The sequence below is a fragment of the Heliangelus exortis genome, chromosome 1, assembly GCF_036169615.1.
Source record: "Heliangelus exortis chromosome 1, bHelExo1.hap1, whole genome shotgun sequence".
Taxonomy (NCBI): domain Eukaryota; kingdom Metazoa; phylum Chordata; class Aves; order Apodiformes; family Trochilidae; genus Heliangelus; species Heliangelus exortis.
Genome location: NC_092422.1, coordinates 74,365,423 through 74,387,195, shown reverse-complemented (window position 1 = coordinate 74,387,195; position 21,773 = coordinate 74,365,423). Strand labels below are relative to the sequence as shown.

General features: G+C 37.7%; 1 protein-coding gene across 3 annotated transcripts in view; it reads right to left on the bottom strand.

Annotated features, from left to right (window-relative positions):
- Positions 1-14,514: 14,514 nt before the first annotated feature.
- MOSPD2 (motile sperm domain containing 2) overlaps positions 14,515-21,773 on the bottom strand; it is a 34,241-nt gene continuing 26,982 nt past the window's right edge. For all 3 annotated transcript variants that reach the window (XM_071748488.1, XM_071748498.1, XM_071748505.1), the window contains 5 exons: positions 19,213-19,309; positions 18,337-18,433; positions 17,537-17,666; positions 16,967-17,069; positions 14,515-16,538 (listed from right to left, as the gene is read on the bottom strand). In XM_071748488.1, the coding sequence (XP_071604589.1) occupies positions 16,392-16,538; positions 16,967-17,069; positions 17,537-17,666; positions 18,337-18,433; positions 19,213-19,309 (574 nt within the window). In that variant the 3' untranslated portion in view covers positions 14,515-16,391. The remainder of the gene's footprint in view (positions 16,539-16,966; positions 17,070-17,536; positions 17,667-18,336; positions 18,434-19,212; positions 19,310-21,773) is intronic.

The following is a 21,773-nucleotide window of genomic DNA, read 5'->3' as shown; positions in this document are numbered from 1 at the left end:
TCTGAAAGTGCTTTATATGCTACATGGAAGCCTGAATGTTTTTTTTATGAGAGAAGGTACCTTACAAGGCATGGCAAAAGGCAGTCTTTGCCCTGGAGGCTCATATTGAGCTCACAAAGGAAAAAACAAATATCTGTGATGAAAGCTGCTTGTTTATCCACCCTTAATCTTTAAGCAGCTTGCAACATTCAGCACACTGACTCTCCATCAGAAACTTCAGCATTGTTTTTCTTAGCTTTTATACTTTCCAAGGGCAGTCAACAAGCATTGCAAAGGTGCATTCTCTTTCCCAGCTTGTCATTTCTACAAATCTCTCTGAAATGAAATGCTTTCACACAGGCTATATTGATGCAGCAGAGAGCAGTATTTAAAACTTCCATGAAACTCACTTGCTTGGCACAAAGTGTCTCCTGGTGGAGAATGCAAAAGTACCACTTCGTTTTGGGTTTAAAGCATTTCCAGTAAAGCAGCTGAGTCTTTTTTTCCAATGACGCTGGGTATCCCATCTGTGCAAATTCCATCTGTCTAATTTAGATCAAGTTAAATAATATTACTGGCTGTTATTACTTGAAGAATTTTTCCTCATTCTGCAGACATGTTGGAGCCTGCAGTCAGAGCATTGATCAGTGGGAGGCACAATAGTTCTTCCATCATATCAGTTTTCAGTCTCACAACAAAAAAAACACACTCGATAGCACTACAATTATTCCAAATTATGAATAGTGCTTATGCCCACTACCAAGAAATCTCTGATTTATGCTGACAGACCACAAGACATCATTGTATTACTGGAGTACATGTGAGTCCTAGCTGTTTACCAGATTTGTAGGAAGGGAAGATGAGGAGCCCTACAATTGGGAAATTTTACTTCACTGCTTGAAAACTTCATCACCTGCAATGCTATTTTTCTCTATTGTGGCAATAAAATATTTATTATATGCAACATCTACATGCAACACTCCCAAGATCTCAGCCCTGTCTTTTTTTATTTTAAGATTACAATCTTTTTTTTTAATCACAGATATATGTTTGTTTGTTTTTTCTTATACAATCAAGTTGCCAAGCAGATCTAATAGGACAGATCAGATTAATTTCAGCACAGGCAGGGGAAAATTACTTCTTTTTACTGCAGTAACCATGTTGTTAGATGCAACATAATGGTCTGGAATGGTTCCTTTCTTACAACAGGCACTAGCTTACCAAGGCAGGATAAATCCCTCCCTGGTAATGGAAGCTTTGTATTTTAAAGCTGTTATGTTTGATCACCCCCAGTGTTTGAAGATTATCATAACCAGCAATTACAGTAGAATTTACGTAAGTCTGACGCAGAGCTATTAGAATTGCAGGCAAACTCCTGGCTGAACAAGAAGCTGGGCTTCTTGTTCCCTCACTGCCTTCTGCCTTCTGTGCCATAGAGGGGGCCAGCAAAGATGCACCCAGTGCCACTCGTGCCTGTCCTGCTTGGTGGCCTGCAGCATGTGCCAGGCTTTCCCTTCAGCATCTCCAAGTATCCCTTGACTGAGAGCTATGAAACATAGGTCCTTAATTATTTTGTTTCTGCTGCTAGAAATTTTTAGTCCTTCACAGTCAATAATCTGAAATTGTTTTCCACTCTTGCAAAACTCCTGGAGCCCTGCCTTTCCAAGGGCCTTTCAGGTCTATATCCTAGCAACATACTGACTTACAGCAATGAAATATTTTCTCTAACTCAATAATATTTTGACTCCATTATCCTCCAGCACTGCGTAGCAAACTATATTTGGGAACTGTCTATCAGTTTCTCCCACAGCTTCTGGCAGAGTGTGCTATGAGATTTCAGATACATTCTGGGAGGAAACCCTATCATAAATAACAACACAATAAATCCTTAACCTCGAAGAAGATATAGATCCTTACCTGCCCCAAAGAAGTATGTCTCTAGGTAGAGAGTTTGCAGCTCACTTCAGTGTTGCAGAACTCCATACATTTCCTGGAGGAGAGAAAAAAAACATTTAGAAATTTTACTCAACAGACTGTAATTAGCAATATTTAATCTAATATTTTCTTCTAATACAGAAAAAAAGACCCCTCAAAACCTGTAATATCATTTGCTTACAATTTTGGTCACCAGTTCAAAGAAGGTGGTTGGTATTAATTTTTGTTGCCAAGCAAGTAAAGAGTACCCATTTCAGGCATATATATCTCTTCAACCTGTGTTGGTTTTTTTAAACTTTCTGTTTATTTCTTTTAAAATGAAAACTCCCTTTCATGTTAGTATCTAGTCACAGCACAACAAGCTCTAGCAGTTACTACTATTTTCTTTTTAGCTGACATAGGTAAAACTCTTCAATCCAATTTGCAGTACTTTCAGTTTTTGCATGACTTCTTTTTCCCTAGATGATACATTGCAACCCAAGTTGTAATTCTCAATAAACAGGTTTTGTGTCTAGTCAGTCTCCTTGCTAATGTGAGGGAAATGCTGACAAAACTGGCAACTTGATCTCTAAATATTCCCCAATTTATCTTTTTTTTTTTTTTTGCTTCTTCTCTCTTTTTTTTTCTCCCTTTTACTTCTCTTGAGAATAAATTAGCAGCCTAATAATTGTCCAGTGCTATAAATTTACAAGGGCCATTTTTGCTTGCATGATAGCCACATGTGAAGCATCATTGCACTTCCATACTGAAATGTGTTTGGGAGACAAGAGAGCAGCTATCCCTCTGGTTAAGCCAGGTCATGCTTTCAGAGCAGCAGAAGTATCCCACCTGCTGTCCCAGATCCTTGCATTTATATGGTTGGAACCCCCTAATGAATTTTGCCTTGAAAAACAACAAATTTATCTGCAAGGGCATTCACATGTACACCTTCCCATCATTACACAGAGATGACTTATGGGTGATTTTGTTAGTCAGGACAACATTTTCACAGCATGGCTCAAAGCAATTTTCAAATTGGCTACCAAAGCAATTTCCGCATGTTTTTTGCAACTGCTGCTTCCTGGAGGGTGTTTCATTTGCTCCAAGAGGACAGCAAAGCAACTTTACTCTTGCAGACAGCAAACATGAGAAGGTGTCTGTCACTCCTGTGTCCCATTTATGCAAGTCTGGATTAATCTGCCTCAGTCCTGCCCAAGGCCACCAAAGACATTGAGCGCACTCCCTGCACATGGTCATCAGAGGCCAAACTAGCGTATCTGCTAATGGATATAATGCAAATGCAAACCCCACACATGCAGGCAAAACAATACTTAGAAAAATACTTGCAGACTTGAAGGAAAGTAGAAGTGTCACTTGTACTGTGCTTATCTCACCTTGCATGTCATGACTGAGTAGCAAACAAGGCAGATTTTTGACACGTATTTCCTCTCCATATGATCACTGTACCAAGAACCGCTATTTTCAGGATTTTCAGTGTTGGTTTATTATAACATAAACAGAAGAGGAAGATGTTTTTGGTGTGAGATTAAAACAACAGGTTCACTAATGATTCTCTTCCCTGAGTCAGTAGCTCGCAGGGCAGGTCTTCTCCTCCAGCCTGTCTCTCACTCAACCAACATTTTAGTGGTTTCCTTCTGATCCCCTTAAAAGAAAAGTCTCCTTCCAGCCCCCCACAGCTGTGTTGTTTCCTCCCTTCCCCCAAGAGTCTCCAATCTCTGGCTTCTGCTTCCCCTGCTGGTTTCATGCTTGTCCCCTTTTGCAGCCCAGGAAGATCCCTGTGGCACAGGTACTGCTGTTCTCAAAGAGGAACCATCTTGCTGGAGGCTGCCACCTACCACAGCAAACAGCAATCAGGCAAACCAGCATTAGCAAACTACTCCACCTCCAGCCTATGCTTTTGTCATTTTAAAATCACAAACCAAATTTTACAATACATGCTAAAATAAGCCAGTGAAACCCAAACTACAATCCATCCAAGTATTTTAATCTGTTTCTTCAACCAGGTGTTCAGGAAACTGTCTGATATGGCAGTCACAATTCTGCAGGCCTCTTGGAGATAGGAATGGAAGGATCCCAGCTGGAGTATTGCATCCAGCTCTGGATTTCTTCAGCAACAGAAAGATATGGAGTTGTTGGAGTGAGTCCAGAGAAGGGGCACAAAAATGACCAGAGGGGCAGAGCACCTCTCCTGTGAAGGCATACTGAGAGAGTTGGATTGTTCAGCCTGGAGAGAAACCTTCACAAAAACTTATTGCAACCTTTCAATATTTAAAGGGGCCTACCAGAAAGATGGGAAAAAACCTTTTTACAAGGAAATAGAGTAATAGGACAAGGCGTAATGATTTTAAACTAGAAGAGGGTAGATTCAGACTTGATATTAGGAAGACATTTTTTACAATGAGGGTGGTGAAACACTGGAACAGGTGCCCAGAGAGGTGGCAGATGCTCCATCTTGGAAACATCCAAGGTCAGGTTGGATGGGGTTCTGAGCAGCCTCTAAAGGCCCCTTCCAAGACAAACCATTCTCTGATTCTATAAAAAAAGTCACTTCAAGAATCACTGTTGAAGATATTTTTTCCTAAAAACTGATTTTAATATAAAACTGTGAAAATGATTTAAGAGTTCAATGGCAAGGTTCATGCTATGACTTACTACATGGAAGGAACATATAAGGGTTGGAACTGGACTGGGGTGATTTACACAGCATTCAGAGGAAATAATTTATTCAGGGAAGACTGAGTCAGGATTGAGTTGGAGAGTTGCACAGGGATCAGGGCAAAGAAAGAGGGAGGCCCTACTATTGAGTCATGAGATTCAAAGTAGACCCTTGCTTTCTAAACTCCTTCTCAGGGAGGTGTCTGGGCATGGCTGGATCCTCTTGGAGTCCCTGACTTGATAAGCAGTTTACAGCTAAAGGATTTAGGTGCAGGGATTTTGGTGTGAACACATAATTCAATACATGATTATGGGTCTGGTGTGACTTCAGAATATCAGTAATTTGAGGTTCATTAACAAAATTCCAACTAATCACAAAGTTAGATAATATGATTTTCCAGCAATATTTACTCAATAAGAAAAAGAATGTTATATTCAAACACAGCAATTTAGTTAAAGAGTCGACAAAGTTTCTAAATTAAATAACATACACACATGGAGAGATCACAGAATAATAGAATGTTAGGTTGGAAGGGACCTTGAAGATCATCTGGTTCAAGCCTTCTAATATTATTGTTTATATGACAGGGGTTAAGATGTAGTGCCAGATAACCTTTGGTAGTCATGAAATCAAATTAAAATTAATTACTCACTTTTCTGATAGAATGTTTAAAAAAAAAAAAAAAAAAAAAAAAAAAAAAAAGCCCAAAATCAAATAATTGCAAATTACTCACTTGTAATCTTCCATTGTGACATTCGAAACATAGTGAATTACACTCTTTTCCTTCATTGGAATTGATGTTTTGTTGTGAAATGCAGGGCTGCAGTCTGCTGCAATCCCGGAAAGTTCCAAAGGACTTAACTTTAGGATCAATATTTATAGGATCACAGAATAATTGACTGTGGTGAGTGTTTTTCCATTGTGGCCACAATTCTTGTCAGGTGATGCTGGCAACTCTCAGAGCGGGTTGTGGTCTGGGCAGGGTTGTCTCAGGTCCATTTCCCAGGCAACAGGAATTTCAGGTATAGGTAGGGAGTGCTTAATTGCACCAGCTCACAGCAGTCTTACCAGGACAAGAAGGTGCCTGATTGTCTCAAGTCACTGCCTCAAGAAATAAGGTCAGGAAGTACCAGACTGTCCTAGTCCACTGCCTTTGGAATTCAAGCAAGAACAGTGCTGTCTGGTGTTGACATCGATGGGGGGGATGGGGATGGGAGGGGAGTGGGGGATGTCTGATGAGCACTGGGCCATGCAGGAGAGTGGCTTGGGTGGTCTGGGGCTGAGCAGCCCCCTTCAAGGCAATGGTAAAAGCTGGCTGATTTAAAACTGTGAAACAAGGAATTTGTAACTCCATACCAGCCATAGACTGCAAAGTTCAGGCAAAGCTGTTCCAAATACATTTTGAGCTTCTTTTTCTCCCAAGATCTAGAAGACAACTTTTTGAACATTATTACTATTTTTACTAGGAGAAGAAACCAATTTTTTTGCTTCACACATATTAATCAGTTATTGCTATATGAAAACTATTTATTTTTTCATCTCACAGTTGTTTAAATTTACATTTCACAGTTTAGTCCCAAGGCACAGATCCACTGTCAAAGCACGATGTGCACAAGAGCAACACTCAGTTGCTGATACAGCTGGAAGCAGGACTGATGGGCTTAAAATAGTTATATAAAACATAAGACACAGCTGGAAGCAGGACTGATGGGCTTACAATAATTACACAAAACATAAGACAGCCAACACAACACTGGAGAAAAAATTCCCATGCTGTGAGACTCTCTCTGGTACCAGCCTGAAAGCCACCGAGCTTTGCTGTATTTGCTTTGTTGGTTTTTTTTTTTTTTTTGAGTGTCTGGATATCAGTTGTCTTTATCTTCTGGGCTGAAAGAGAAAGATGCACGTGGGTGAAGCAGCCACAACCTCAAGCTCAGAAATAGCTGCAGCAACAAAAAATCCGAAGCACTGATCAGAGCAGATAAGGTTGGAATACTTACAAGAAAGTCATTAGACAACATTCAATTGCAAGTACCTAGAATGGCCACTGCGCTGCTGGAAGTGATAATAAATAGGAAATTGATTCATGTTTCATTTGAGATAACTGCATAATTTCACTTAATATCAGTGGTTCCTTGTAGATGAAAGAACTTGCAGTACTGTCACAGGGAGGTATTCATATCTGAGTTCCCTGACATCTCCCTCCTGCCCCTTTTCAAAAAGCAAAGCAAGAACAGAAAAGTTTCATTCCTCCAGGCAGCCACCTGCATGCAGCCTGTCCTCAGGAAGGAGAATGTACCTAAATAGTCTGCTATTGCAGATAATACAGTTAGTATTTTATTTTTTCCAGGGGCTTATTTGTGCATCTCCCCTGATGACTCATAAGCAATAACCTAATGCAAAAGACAAGAGCACTTCATTAGTTAAAAAATTGCAATTTGTTTTTCTAAAGCATGTCTCAGATCTAGAAAAATCTACCACAGAAAAAGACACTTCAGTAAGCAGATATGAAATTCTGAATTTTGGCAGTGGAGATACTTCATAGAGGTACTTTAGAAATTGATTTCCTTGTAGAAGAGTAGATAGTAACCTAGCCATGAGGTTTTCATCCCTGAGAGAGCATCTAATCGAAGTGGATTTTGCTTTTATTATTTGCAAGTTCAGATGTACTTAAAAAGAGAAAAAAAGAGAAAGTGAATCACAACACTGGGCACTACCATGTGTGGAAAAGAAATGTAGCTACCACTTAAACAGTAGAGATGAAGCTGGGTATATTAAGTCACCAACATATGTAGGACTATTTGGACTGATATCCCCAGTTCTGCTGCCAAAATTTAAAACTTTGTCTGGATCTGTCGATCCAGAGTGGTGGACTGAGAATGCATCTGCTGAAGTACATGATTGACTAGAAATAACCAAACTCGGCTGCTTTACTTTAGCCAAATGTTTTTGGGTTTTGTTTTTGTTTTTTTTTTAAACACCCAGGTCTGCTGACAAACCAGAAGACAGTCCTGTTACAAATCTTGCACTCTTCTTCTGTGGTGATGGGTTGCTATATGATTGGGTGCAACCTGGATGCTGAGATTCAGAAATTAGACTTGGAAAATACAGTGGGAATGGTCAGCCCCAGATGAGAGGGAAAAAAATCTTGTTCTTACTCTCAGCTGATTCTCTGCTGTCTTTACCTGCTCCAGCTTGCTTGGAAGGGTTTTGATTACACAACTTTCCAATTCCATGTTTCTGCTGATAAATTACATACATCCCTGTAAATAGATGTTGAGAGGTCCTCCCTTCTCCAGTCATATGAGGTATAAGACAAGAATCCTTGCACATCATCAGCCCCACTAGCACACTGCTTTGTCAAAGCAGTAAGAGCATTGGAAGATGTAAATTGTGATACATTTAAGGAGTCCAGTTAAAAACAGCAGGAGAAGAGCTTGAAAAAAAAATTCTGTCCCTTGCCCTTTTTTTACAGAAAAGCTTACAGAGTTCAACGGATTCTGCCTCTTTTCAGGGCCCTTACAGTTGGAATCACTGCTTTGTCTATGCTAATCCTTCCTATTGTTTTTTGTTCATCTCATTTATTATTCAAAATAGATACTGGAAGGTGCATGTTTGCAGCAAAGTTGGCAATAGATGTATTGACATCTTAAAACCTCTTCCTCTTTTACAGCTATAAGTGTTCTCAAATTCCTAATGCCTTAATAAGCTGAATTCATTAGCCCCCTCCAGCAGTTATCCATATTGGAGTGTTAGCAAGATCTATGCATTAGCTTTGAAAAACTTCTCTGGTGCTAAAATTCCTTTGCAACTCTGATGGAAAATTTAACCTTTTCAGTGTTCCTGAAGACCTGAGCTCAATCTCTGAAAATGCATTGAAAATACTGTATAAAAGTAAAGAAATTAATATGTATTACATTACAGCCAAACTGCAAAGTAATATATTTAGAAAATTCTGTTAAGTACAACATGTCACAAAATATTACAGTGCTTCTTAACTGTATGCAACTTCCAATTGTTCTTGTAAGCTGAGCAGTCCATAGAACAAATATCCTTGTTTTAACCCCATGACAGTGATCATATGCACAGAAGCACATGAGAATACACATGTTCCACAGCACTGGCTCTTCTTATCCTCTCTGACTCATCCAAAATGACATTCAAGGAGAGAAACCAAATCACATTCATTACAGCAGCAGTTGCAGATGTGACTGATTTGGACCTTAGTTTTCCCTGTAGTTAATGTCAATAACATCTGTGTGACTAAAGAACTTCAGATACATTTCTGAAGTGAAATGGCTAATGGAATGTAAATTGCATGGCAGATGGATGGAGCACAAAATCTACTTGACTACCCTGTTTTTTGAATGTCCAGTTTAAAACAGACAAAACCGAGATACATCTCCTCTCTTGGCAGCCTCACCTTTAATTTATTGTGTAATACTTCTCAAGGTTTCCAGCAGATGCACCAAACAAATGAAAAGAACCAGATACTCTTTCTCTGATGCTCTTGCAATTTCTCCTTAATTTGGAAACTTGCTGGACTAAATAGGTGCTCTCAGTAGAACAGGGTGGCTATACCAGTTCTCCATATTCCCCATCCATATTTCAGTACCCACCACAGAGCACATGAGTACTGGAGTGTACTTTCAGTATGGGTAGAAAGAAATGATTTAATACCTACTCCCAAACTCCAACAAACATCCAGTGTGAGGGGTAGAAAGAAATGTCATGTCAATCACAATGCCTGCTAGAAGAGCAGTATCTGGGATTACATATAAATCAGCGTGTATTTGTTCAGGATTGTTTTTTTTAAAATGCAATGGACCAGAATAAATGAGCATTGCTTTTCTGAGGTTTTCCCCATAAAAATTCCAGACTGGGCTGAGAATCCATACTTATACATCCTTGCTGTAGAACAGAGATCATCAAACTGTGAACTCAAGAAGAAAATACTACTGCCCTTTGAAAAACACTACAATTTTTTTTATTTTTTTTTTTTTTTTTTGGGCAGGAGGGGGAATTTATAACCTCCAGCTGCAAGTTTAAATTCTGAAAAAAATTATCAGAAAAAGGATAATATGGTAAATGCTACTTGTGTACAGGAAAATGCACTTCAGGGCATGAGTGTTACAGTAATTCAGATGCCAGCAGGTTAAGCATCAGGCTGTGTTAGTTGCAGCAGATTAATGAAGCACCTGTGGTGTTTGCCCAGATTTGCTTTTCCTTTCAATGATTTATCGGTTCTACTATTCTAGAGCACAAAAGCTTAACAAAAATCTGTTTATGCTTCTTTTTCACACAACTGTTGTCATCTATATTTATTTAAATGATGTTCCTCATTTCTGACACTTTCCCTAGGGCTTGAAGAGCAGGTGTTCAGATATAGCTCCAAGCTGTCAAAAATGAAACTGGCAATGATTTTAACAAATACGGGGCTGAGGAGATACCAGAAAGTTGTAATTTTGAATAGTTAAACACCACAGAGCCTTGTTAGACTGTACTGTCATTACCCAAAGGATAAGTAATACAGATTAATTCAGATTTCATCATAAACAGGAAATGGGATGGTAGTCATGGTAGGACTGATACTGGACACTTGGATTTTAGCATTTCTTTGTAAATCTAAGGAAACCATACCATCTCTAAACAAAAACCTATCAAGATTCCTTTTGTTCTTTCTTCTGGGCCCAAAATTAGGGGAACACTTGCTCTGGAGAAAGTTTGCATTACCTGCTGTGGGAAGAGGATATCACTGTATAGCATTGCTCTGCCTTGCACCCCTGTCTGGATAAATCTGTATCACATATCTTCTCATCAAGCAGCAACGCTAATTTATTGTGTGGCTACTTCACAGCTACACATGTTTGCAGTGGAATAACATGAGTATATGAGTATATGTAACCTCCTATTTATAGTTGAGTCTGTGACAGAAAGTACGTGTTCAGCTACCTGTTCCTTCTGGTAAATTCCAACAGGCCATGCCTTCTTCTCTTCAGTCAAGTAAGTTTGTGTAGATGTATTTATTTCAGGATCAAAGTCTGATCAAGGCTAAAAAATGCACAGTGACTTGGTTTTGGAAAATGACAAAAAAAAAAAAAAAAAAAAAAAATTCTTTTGACTACTTTTGAGGAAATCACTGCTTCTCACTGGCTGAATCACCATCAAGGGCACATCTCACGGGCTAAGAGATGAACAAAACACATAATTTACCACCCTTCTAACAAGGTATTTTAAACAGGAAGCAAAACTTCTAGAAACATTTTGTGAAAAGCCAAAACTGACAGTAATATAACCAATACTTCTACTGTTGATGAAAGAAAATGAAGGATAAACAGAAGTTATGGATATTTTTTGTATTTCTCATTTTCCTAAATTTCTAAGTTTTCTTACATTTCAATCAACTCCAATACAGGGCTTATACAGCACAACTGATACAAAGAGAATTAAAGCAGAACTGAGATGTTACAAACAGATCAAGAGACCTTTAACGATATAAGGAAGAATGCAGCAGTCCTTTGGGTGGGTTATAGCTATACCTCAGGCTATGGCAAAGACTGTAATGACTGACGACTGATTAAATCTGGGGTTTTTGTTTCCCCCTAAAGAGCTTTGTGTTTGAACTTCATTATTAACTTCAGCAATACCATCAGAATGAATTGCCTGCTTCAATCTAAAACCAAGTGGCTAATAGCTGCAATCATACAGCAATAATTGAGCACTTTTCAGCTGTTAGCCCAGATTTTCTTTCAGTGTTTAGGAAAACAGAAGTGACTTAGAACCTGCCAAGTAAGTAGGCTGTTGCACCAGGCCTGAGAATGAAGTAAACCAGAAGCTGAGATACCTACTGGCAAAAAAGAAAAAAAAAAAAAATTAAAATATCTAGCAAGCTGCTTACTCTTTGCTCATAAACCTGGGGATTTCAGGACTTCTATGAAGAAGTAGGAGACTAGTAAACTAGTAATTGAACAGATCTACTAGGAAACACCCAAAATCAGTCACAGACAAGATGTAGAATGTCACTGACCTCCTCTCACCCACTGCCACACTTCTGGAAGGGTGGATATCCTGCAGTTTATTTTTCAAGTTGAGTCTATGTGTACTGCTGTAGGCGTTCACTATAGAAGGGGCAAAAGCAAAAATAGGGAGTTTTGAATTGAAAAGTACCAGGAGGTTATGCTTCACCACGAGCTGCAGGAAACACAAACCTAGAAGCTGCTGATGTTAAAATGTGCCCAAGAAACAGGCACACTGCAAAGCATTGTAAACTTGACACATTGGAGTTGGATTGCCAGGAAGCTGAACATGAGCCAGCAGTGTGCCCAGGTAGCCAAGAAGGCCAATGGCATCCTGGCCTGTATCAGGAACAGCGTGGCCAGCAGGTCCAGGGAAGGGATTCTGCCCCTGTACTCAGCCCTGGTGAGGCCACACCTCGAGTCCTGTGTCCAGTTCTGGGCCCCTCAGTTCAGGAAGGAGATTGAGGTCCTGGAGCAGGTCCAAAGGAGGGCAACCAGGCTGGTGAAGGGACTCGAGCACAGATCCTATGAGGAGAGGCTGAGGGAGCTGGGGCTGCTCAGCCTGGAGAAGAGGAGGCTCAGAGGAGACCTCATCACTCTCTACAACTCCCTGAAAGGAGGGAGTAACCAGGGGGGGTTGGTCTCTTTTCCCAGGGAACCCTCAGCAAGACAAGAGGGCACGGTCTCAAGTTGTGCCGGGGGAGGTTTAGGTTGGACATTAGAAAGAATTTCTTTACTGAGAGGGTGATCAGACATTGGAATGGGCTGCCCAGGGAAGTGGTGGATTCTCCGTCCCTGGAGGCATTCAAAAAGAGACTGGATGTGGCACTCAGTGCCATGGTCTGGTAACTGCAGCGGTAGTGGATCAAGGGTTGGACTTGATGATCTCTGAAGTCCCTTCCAACCCAGACCATTCCATGATTCTCTGATCACTTACCTGTGTTAACACATACATAATGGAAATGTGGCAACTGGCATAACATCAAGTTGGTAATTCCTCAGTGAGCCATCTTCCAGGGAACAATAAGACATTAACTTCAGAAACTGATTTAAAATGTCTTCATTTGCCACAGAAAAGGGAACTCAACCTGCTCCTCCTGGCTAATTAGACCTGATTAGCTCTTCCTAAACTAATACACATCCTGTAAATACAGACATCTTTCTCTATTGGTCATGACACCCTGTGGGACTACTACAAGATCTAAACCAGTGAATTCTTACAGCCACTTCTGCCCCTTTTTGTAGAACTGTATAGAACTGTTAATTTTCAAATCTGTTGTATTATTCTGACTGAAGGTCCACTTTGAAAATAAAGTCCTAGAAAAAGAAGGAACTAACACTGTCCTTTATTAACAGAACAATATTTATACCTTATGCTGGCAGTTCAGCTACACAGAAAATATGAGGATTCTGAAGACAGCACAGTGACTTGAAATGCTCTCTACAAACCTCCATAAAGTCACCAAAAGCCACATAAGCCAACAAAAATTACTTTTCATTTGGAAGCGGGGACAAGCACTTGAGAGAACTTGAATGCAGATGTTAGAGACAAATCAGTGACAGCAGTGAATCACTGATGAAATGAAAAAGCAATAAAAAACTCCATTCTTGGCCCCACTGTCCCCCACCTGCTTTCTTCTATAAAATGTCCAAAATAAATTGTGTTTGTGTTTATGTATCTTTTCCCAGAGAAAGAGAAGAATTATTTCAAATGTTATTATAATAAAAAATACTTTTTTCCAAATTATCATATTCGCATGTTTTTTCCTTAACATCCTTAGCTTTTGCATCTAATTTAAAAAAAAAGCTCAACATGACTGTCATACAGAAATTTCTGTTTTCACTACTGAAAATAAACACTTCTAGTGTAAACTAAAGTAAGTAATTTCAAGATGAACAAAATAATTGTCTACATGAATGGTGTCACTGGAACACTACCTACTACTACAGTTCAGAGCTACCCCACAGTAAGACTCTGGAAACACAGGAGAGATGATGAGCAAAGCACTAGCTATGAAGTCTTTTTCCTTTTACTTAAGTAAAAAGCTGAACCTAATGAACATGGCACAAGAGTGTGCTTTTTTGGAGTACAAATTGCTAATTTTTAGGATTACAGTCATTGCTGTCTCCTAATTGTCTGTAAAAGCCAAAATTAAATGCTGTTCTACAAAGAGGGAAAGGAAAAATAAACCTTGTATCTCAACAGATCATGTAATCAAATCCTATTTTGTGAATTAAGTTCTCAGATGCCCCAGACTTAAAAACTGAGTTTTGTGTATTGTGAAAAGAAAATAAATTAAAATAGCTTTTTGTCTATTCTCTCAATTTTGAGTATCATGTCTAAACATGGTTCTCCTGAGCACTCTAAATTCAGCATGTGTTTAACACAAAACCTTCTAAAATGGACTGGCTAAAAGCTGTGTTTCCAAGGGTAGGAAGCAACACATGAAAAAACTAACAACTGCAGACTGAGGAAAATACTGATGTTTCACCATGTTTTGTGATGATAGAAACAATAAAGTTCTCACACAAAAAAGCACAACAAAACCAAAGCAGACTCTTATCACCTACTATTTAAGAATAAATGGTGCTATTTTGCCATTTTCTTTTTTTTCTTTTTTTGCTTATATATATTTTTCTCTCTTCTGTGTGATGTAACAGTTTTACCAATATATATATATATATTTCTTTTTATCTGTTGCGTGGATTTGCTTTATTTGTACCACAAGTGTTTACATGCTAAATATCATGTGCTACCTCATTATGTTGGGCACTCTGCCTAAGAATTTATGATCATGCCTTTTGCATTTGTCTGACGAGTATCATCACAACTTCAATTAGAAAACAAAGTGTAAGTATCTGCAGACAATCACCAGAACCAAAACCTCAGGAGACATAGTTAATTTTAAAAGACTAAACATTCAAGACTAGGTATTTCCTCGTATTTATTTTGTAACTGTATTTTTCTAAAACATATTAAAATAGAAAAGATGTTCATCTGATTCATCATACAAAGAAAAATACCAACATAGTAATAAAATACTGAAAATATATGAAAGCACCAAAACATTAAAATATTCATATTGGCAAAGACTCTAAGAATATATTTCTTGCAATTTTACAGTAAAGTGCTATTCAATCCACTCAAATTAAGGAATCAGCATTTTAATAGCATGGTTATTATTATCTTAAGGTTACAAATTACTTCATCACCTTTCTCAACAAGACAAGAACCCATTTTGTTGGAAGCAAAGCATCTGAGTTGCATGCAGATGAAAATAACCTGAACAGCAACTTCATTGCAAGCAGTGAACAATATAAGAAAACAAAAAACTGAGAAGCAAATTGAACAGAAATGAGACTACTGAAAAATTAAGAAAATGAAGATGTAGTAAACATTGTACAAATTAAGGACTGTACTCATCATTAGTTCCGTAAACACTTCTTTCATGGAAATTTTTTAACTAATAAAGCAGCAAAACTATTATGAACTAAATCAGTTTGCTAATGCAATTTTTGAACTGGATCTTCTGTTTCTTAGAAATGATACTACATCAGCATCATAATGGAGATACTGTATGCAAAAAGACAGAAGCAAAGTGTGACCTTTATTTTTCCTCCATAATCTCCCTTCATCTGTTGAAGTCAGCAGACAAAACAACTTTATCTCTTACAAAGCCGATTTGTAGAAAAAATTCTAGTAAAGAAATTTTCATTTTTTAGATCCCATCAAGAGTGAAAATTTTAAGTGTATGAAAGATACCATCACTCTCCTTTCACGTATTTATAATACATGTATTTATAGCAACAAGTACAAAGAATCCTTGTTAGCATAAGTTCTTGCTAGGTTCATTCACAACTGTTTCTACAACCATTTTGGAAGATCAGCAAATATAACACAGTTATGTGGCCTTCAACAATATGTGATCTTCCCAATTTGACTTGTTTTTTTTACATAAATTTACCTGTAATTTAATTTAATCAGACTAAGTTCTTACATCGATTATGTATTAGCCTTTTTATGAACCAATAATAGCTCATCAAAAGTCAACTCTCAGCTTTCAAGAAAAAGAAAAGGAAAGAACAGGAATAGTGTCTTGCCATAAATATCTCACTACTATCTTTGGAATCAAGAAAGAGTTTTAATTCTGGTCAACATGGATGCATCTATGTTATTTGGAAGGAAATCGTTGCAATAACCTTGTATTCAGGAAAAGTACATAAGTAAGGTAATTAACCAATGAAAGCAATGAGTCTCAATTACCAATATAATTAATAACAACAAATATCTTCCTTTATATGTGTATATATAAAGACTACATTAAAAATATACCTGGATGACAATTTCTGTAAATTTTCCTGAATTAACAAGTTAACCTTTACAATACACTTGACTGCTTGCATCTTCTATGACAGTAGCTGAGTATATAAAAATGAAAATGATAAAAAGAAATTAAATACTGTATTTAAAGTAGTTGAATGGAGGACAAAAACCTTAAACTGTCTGAAATTAAGATGTTGTATTTGGTTTCTTCCTTCCAGTTCAGTAGCATTTATTGAGTTGTACACTGAAAACAGGTCCTAGTTCTTAATGTCTTCCTCATGCACTGTTCTAAGTGTCAACTTTCAGTAATATCCTTTGCTGGTGATTAATTATTTTTTTTCCCCAGCAAATTACATCATTGTGCATTGTTTTAGGCTCACAAACCTCATTTTGACAGTTCCAGAATCTGATCTCAGCACTGCAATCTCTTCCACTTCAATGCACCATGATAGGCAGCATATCCAGTGCAAAGCAACACTTTTCAGCTTCTCTGGGTAGACACCAAGTAGAAGCAGAAGGCAACAACAGTAACTGACAGCAATGACAAAACAAGTGACAGCTGCTGAAACCAGAGGCATCGATCAATCTGCTCCTGAAGTCTTTTATTAATTTGCAGTAAGTGAGTTAGCTGAAAATAAAAATAGTTTCATTAAATTAGAATTACTGCATGAGAGTACTTTAAAGCTACTTAGCCAATAACTATAAGCACGGTGTAAAAACAAAACAAAACTGAACAAATCCCAATAACTTAGTGATCCCTTTTCTATCACTACACACTTCAAAGATCTATTGCACTGAAGAAGGAAACAAGCTACCACCGACACTCACTGATACCCCAAATCTGTAATAAACACAAATGGAATTAAAAAACTGCATTGAAAGTACTATGGTACTAAACCATTACCATTCAACAAAATCATTAAATCACTGTAAGTAGTTACTTTCAACTAGTGACCTTTTCAAGTATAAAATACAAAGTACCAAAGAGGTTTAGTACGATTTCTTTTTTTCTTTATCATATTTTATAAAGCTGTTTACTATTCAGCACACTATTACCTGCATATGTAAATCTTCATTGGTTTTTGCTGCTATATTCAATGAATTCTCTTTTAATATCAGAGAAGAAGGCTTACTACTTTCTACCACATGACACCTGAGCCTGTGAAAGGAAAAAAAAACCAGTATGCACAAACAAGCATAAATTTAATATAACATTGCATAGTTGATATTATATATGCTTTATCTGCTCTGGTGGATTAATTTCTAAATGACTGTTAGAATCATAGATTCATTTGGGTTGGAAAGGACATTTCAAGGTCATCCAGTCCATTTCCCCTGCAACGTGCAGGGACTACTGCAATGACAGTCTGAAAAGTATTCCTCACTCCACCAATTATATTTTGACAGCTTTTGATACAGAAAGCAAGATCAGAATCATCTGCATGCTCAGTTAAAATATTTCTTCACCGTTTTATACAGTATCCATTGAATTACTGGGTCAAATACTTACTACCAGAGATGTAGCAATTTATTCAAAAGCAAACAAAATCTAAAGGGTTTCTTTCCACTTTAAAACTAAACTATAATGGCTAAAAAAACCCCTTTCGACAGAATATCATCACTTACCTGTGTTCCATCACTTTGGTCCTAGGGACTTCCTTCCAAAACTGAGTCAGTTCTGGTATACCTGTTCCAGAAGGCTGGTCCATTTCTGCTGCCATTATAAGGAAACGATCTTGCAGAGAAGCTGCAAAACCTGCCCTCAAAGGAAAATAAAAGCAAATGTGTGCTTCTCTAAGAGTACAATTATACAAAGCATACAGAAGCATTTTTGAGACTGTTTCTTGCAACATATCACACACTGACTTCTTGGAAATAAAAATAAAGACATTAGTCTCTTAAGCTCAACAATTTTGATTGCATTTTCCAAAAAAAATCTAGTTTAATTTTAACAGAACTTGTTTCATCAGAACAATTCAAGGACAACCCAGAATTTTGTAAAAAATGGATTCTCCACTAAATTCAGTTGTCCTTGTAGCAATTAGGAAACCTGATTTACTACAGACAAAACTCTCATTGTAATAAAAAACAAGTGAAACAGCTGACACTTTTCTTTTTTTTTTTTAACAAGAAAAGAAACAGAATGGGCTACAGACAAGAGTTGCTTATGTCAAAGTGAAGCAGTAAATTAGTACAGGCAGTTACTCCAATATTGTCTGGCATTCATGGTTTTTTTACAAATAGTAACACTCCCATACAACAGTGAAGCAGACAAGGGTGTCAGTTAAATGAACATCCCAGCAAGCACATACAAAAGTTCTAGACTAGTTTCAATATCTAACAAAGGTTCTAGTATATAAAGCAGTCAACCTGTTAATAAAATTTATCCAGACTTCTTGAAAATTTTATCGTAAGATTTTACTTACCCCCATGAAGAGAGACTATTATATCCAAAGATGTGCCAGGTTCACAGCTGCTGTTACTGGGTTTAACTCTGTATTTTTCAGGAGCAGTTGTTCTCACCTACAAATACGGAAAATCAAGCAAGTACATAGTAAATGCATGCACAAACTTCAACTGTTTCATAACCTCCCTCATTCTGTCATAACTAAAATCTCCAAAAACTTAAATATTCAGACGCAGTAAATTGTCTGAAAAATACTTAATTTTGTAGAAATAATTAGACCCTGATATTTCACTTTTTCCACTACCTCAAACACTTCTACCTTTTATTTTCTGGCATATGCTCTTTTGCTGTCTTATATACATACATATATAAAGTGGACTAACTGCTAAAACACAATATAAAGTATGGAAACTTTTGTTGTATCTGTGTGAAGAGAGCACAAAAGATGTGGTAGAAAACCAAATCAAGATGCTAGTCAGATCTGTTATGAATACATAACTGTATTCATTTCTTTGATAGTGATGTTTGCAAATGGCACTGCATCATTTTGGAGCATTACTAACCTGTTTGTAGACAGGATTTAACAAGAAGACAAGTTCTAAAGAGATTACTTCTCAATGCTCAAGCCTTTCTTGAAAAACAAAGTATGAAACTTTCCCTAAAGAACTAATCATCCCCATAGCTTTTTTCCAGTCAGTGCACCAAATATCTGCATTACTGATTAACCCCTTTGGTGTTGTATATAGTAGGCACAAATTCAGATACAAGATTTATTTGATTTGCAACAGAAGAAAAACAAAAGGCTGAAAAGCAGGTTCAAGCTTTCCTTTGTTCTTAATCAAAAGAAAAAGTACACATTCACTAAAGTAAACCAGGCCACACATAAAATATTTACCTTAAAAGCCACTATGTTTTTAGTGACGTTTGTGAGAACTATCAAGCATTTTCTTTCTCCAGTTTCTTTGGACCCAAAATATAGTTCTTCTGCTGGGCTAATAAGAAATTTAAAAAGAATTAGCTAATTAAAATTACATTTACAATGTACCATAGAAAAAACCTGCCCTTGTCTACAGGAAAATAAAATACTTTAAACCTTGCAGCTACAGTGACTACAAACAGTTTGTGGTTTGGTTTTTTTTTTTTGGTGTTTGTGTTTTGTTTTGTTTTTTAAAAAAAAAGCTGTGAAAAGAAAATAGAGAAATTTGGTAGTGAAGCTCAGCACTGACTCATGACCACAAGTGGACTTAGCTGCATCAGTTGATGACTGATCTGAACTTCTTTCATCTAGAAGAGTGACCATCTGTGACAGCAGGAATAGCCAACAGATACGTGCAATCATTTGAGCCACTGCATCTTAAGTGGTATGTTAAGGTAGAGCACCATTAATTTTAATTTAAGCTAATATTAAAGACTCAGGTCTTGCAGAGTGGGAGTAATTTCTATCTCATATACCTATCGTCATATACTCTATACCTACATATACTATCCAGGTATAGTGCACAAACAAAAGGAGCAGGCAGATATTTGACTGGCAGTCATTACAACCATATTGCTAAATTCACTTGTACTTATGAGTCAGTCTTCACATTTTTCTGGAGACACATGCATAAATAAAGTTTTTGCTTGTTTTAAATATCCTTGTGAGATCAGGAGGTTCGTGCATTACATGTTTTAAACTAAACAATTAATTTGGGAATAAGCATTCAAATGAACACTACTAGGCAAAACATTGGGCATGCTCATATACTATGAGTTGAGAGGAAACTCAAGTAGCAGGTGAAAACTGCTTTCTTTCAATGTGACATTGAAAGAAAGCAAGGATTTTCATACTATTCAGTAGTAAAGATCTACACATTCTTTTGACAGAAAGCCTTCCAAAAAAAGAAAAAAATAAGACAACAACAACAAAAAAGTATTAAATTTTATCTTCCTTTTCCTCTTTTTTGGAATACCAATTTCCCATCAGTTTGGCCTCCTCCTCAAAAGGCCTCATTTCACAGTATCAATCCTTTCTTCACTCGCTTAAGCAAACCAACGTGTTGCTTGAGAAGAAAAATAGTGCAGCAAGGGCAAGACTGAACAACCCATGCTCGCAGTGGAGTCCAATGGTAACTGTGTTTACATGGGTGCCTGTATTTTACAATGCACGTTCACGTGACAGGATTTTTTTTTTCTTTTCATCAGGGAAGAAGGAAGTGTGCTAAGTGAGGCAGAAAGCAAGACACTGGCCATTTAAAACACATTAACAGGGCAACTGTGCCCTCTTCTCTCAGCTTTTTTGCCTGTTCCTAAAAATCTCAACTTAAGTAGCTAACAACAGTAGGGAAGGGATGTAACCACAAGGCATTTTGGTTACTTTAATACTGTACTACTTCATACGTGTGTTACGAAATGAAACTCCAATGAGACAGGGTAGCATTAACTAGCATCAAAACAAGCCACATAAAAAGAACCCATGGAAATAAATATTCTGCCAGAACCCATCTGTCTTGTTTGACCATCAGCTGTGGCTACTGCCACCCACACCCACACAAAAAACAGAGTCAAAGGCCACAGCTGTATGCTTGTTGTCAGTGAAATCAAGCACTTCCATGGTGTTGGGGGTGGGTGGATCATGGTTGTTGGGAGGGCAGGCTCTACTCTGATGTGTGCTGGGTAACCACTTCAGCCTGTACTAGAAATTCTTGTCTTGAAATAACACCACAAGATGAGCTGGTGTTCTGGAAGACAGTGCAAGTGAAGGGCTGCTTTTTTGCCTTGCAAAATAAATTGATTTCTTGAAAAGGAAGGCCAATGAAAGACCAGTTTTTCATACTAAGGTACGCAAGGCAAAATTTAATCTAAACCAGGGGGACAGATGACTAATGAATATGACTACACATGAAAAAGAAGAGTGTAAGCACCCAGCTCTGGTTATTCACCCGAGCCAGCAAATCCCCAGCAGTGACAGGTAAGGAATATCTTTACAGGGGGTCTAAGGAAGCCCCAGCTGAATCTTCTGTAGCAGGAGGGAGGGAGGAAGAGAAAGGCTGCCGGTTCTTGGCAACTTCATGGTGTCAGAGCTGCTGTGCCTCAGCCTCCTGCTCAGGCTCTAGGCTGCTCCCTTCAGAGGGCAATGCTACCCCCAGCAGGAATACAGGCTAATTATAGCCTTTGAGATAGTGCCTGTGACTAGCTATAAATTACAATATGTATTACCATTTTAATAAATTACAGTTCAGTATCCTGAGAGAGATTTGAGGGAAATAAAAACTAGTTCTGGCTTCTACAGAGCATTCATGAAGAACAACTGCATACTCTCAAGAGATGACTCGAAAAAAATACAACAAACAGCAAGGACAATGCAGATATCAGTATTTTATTTTCCAGGAAAACAAGACAAGTATTAGTGCCTCTATATTTGACTAAGTTTGCTCTGTCATGTAATTTACATGAACTCCAAAACTTTTCTTCCAA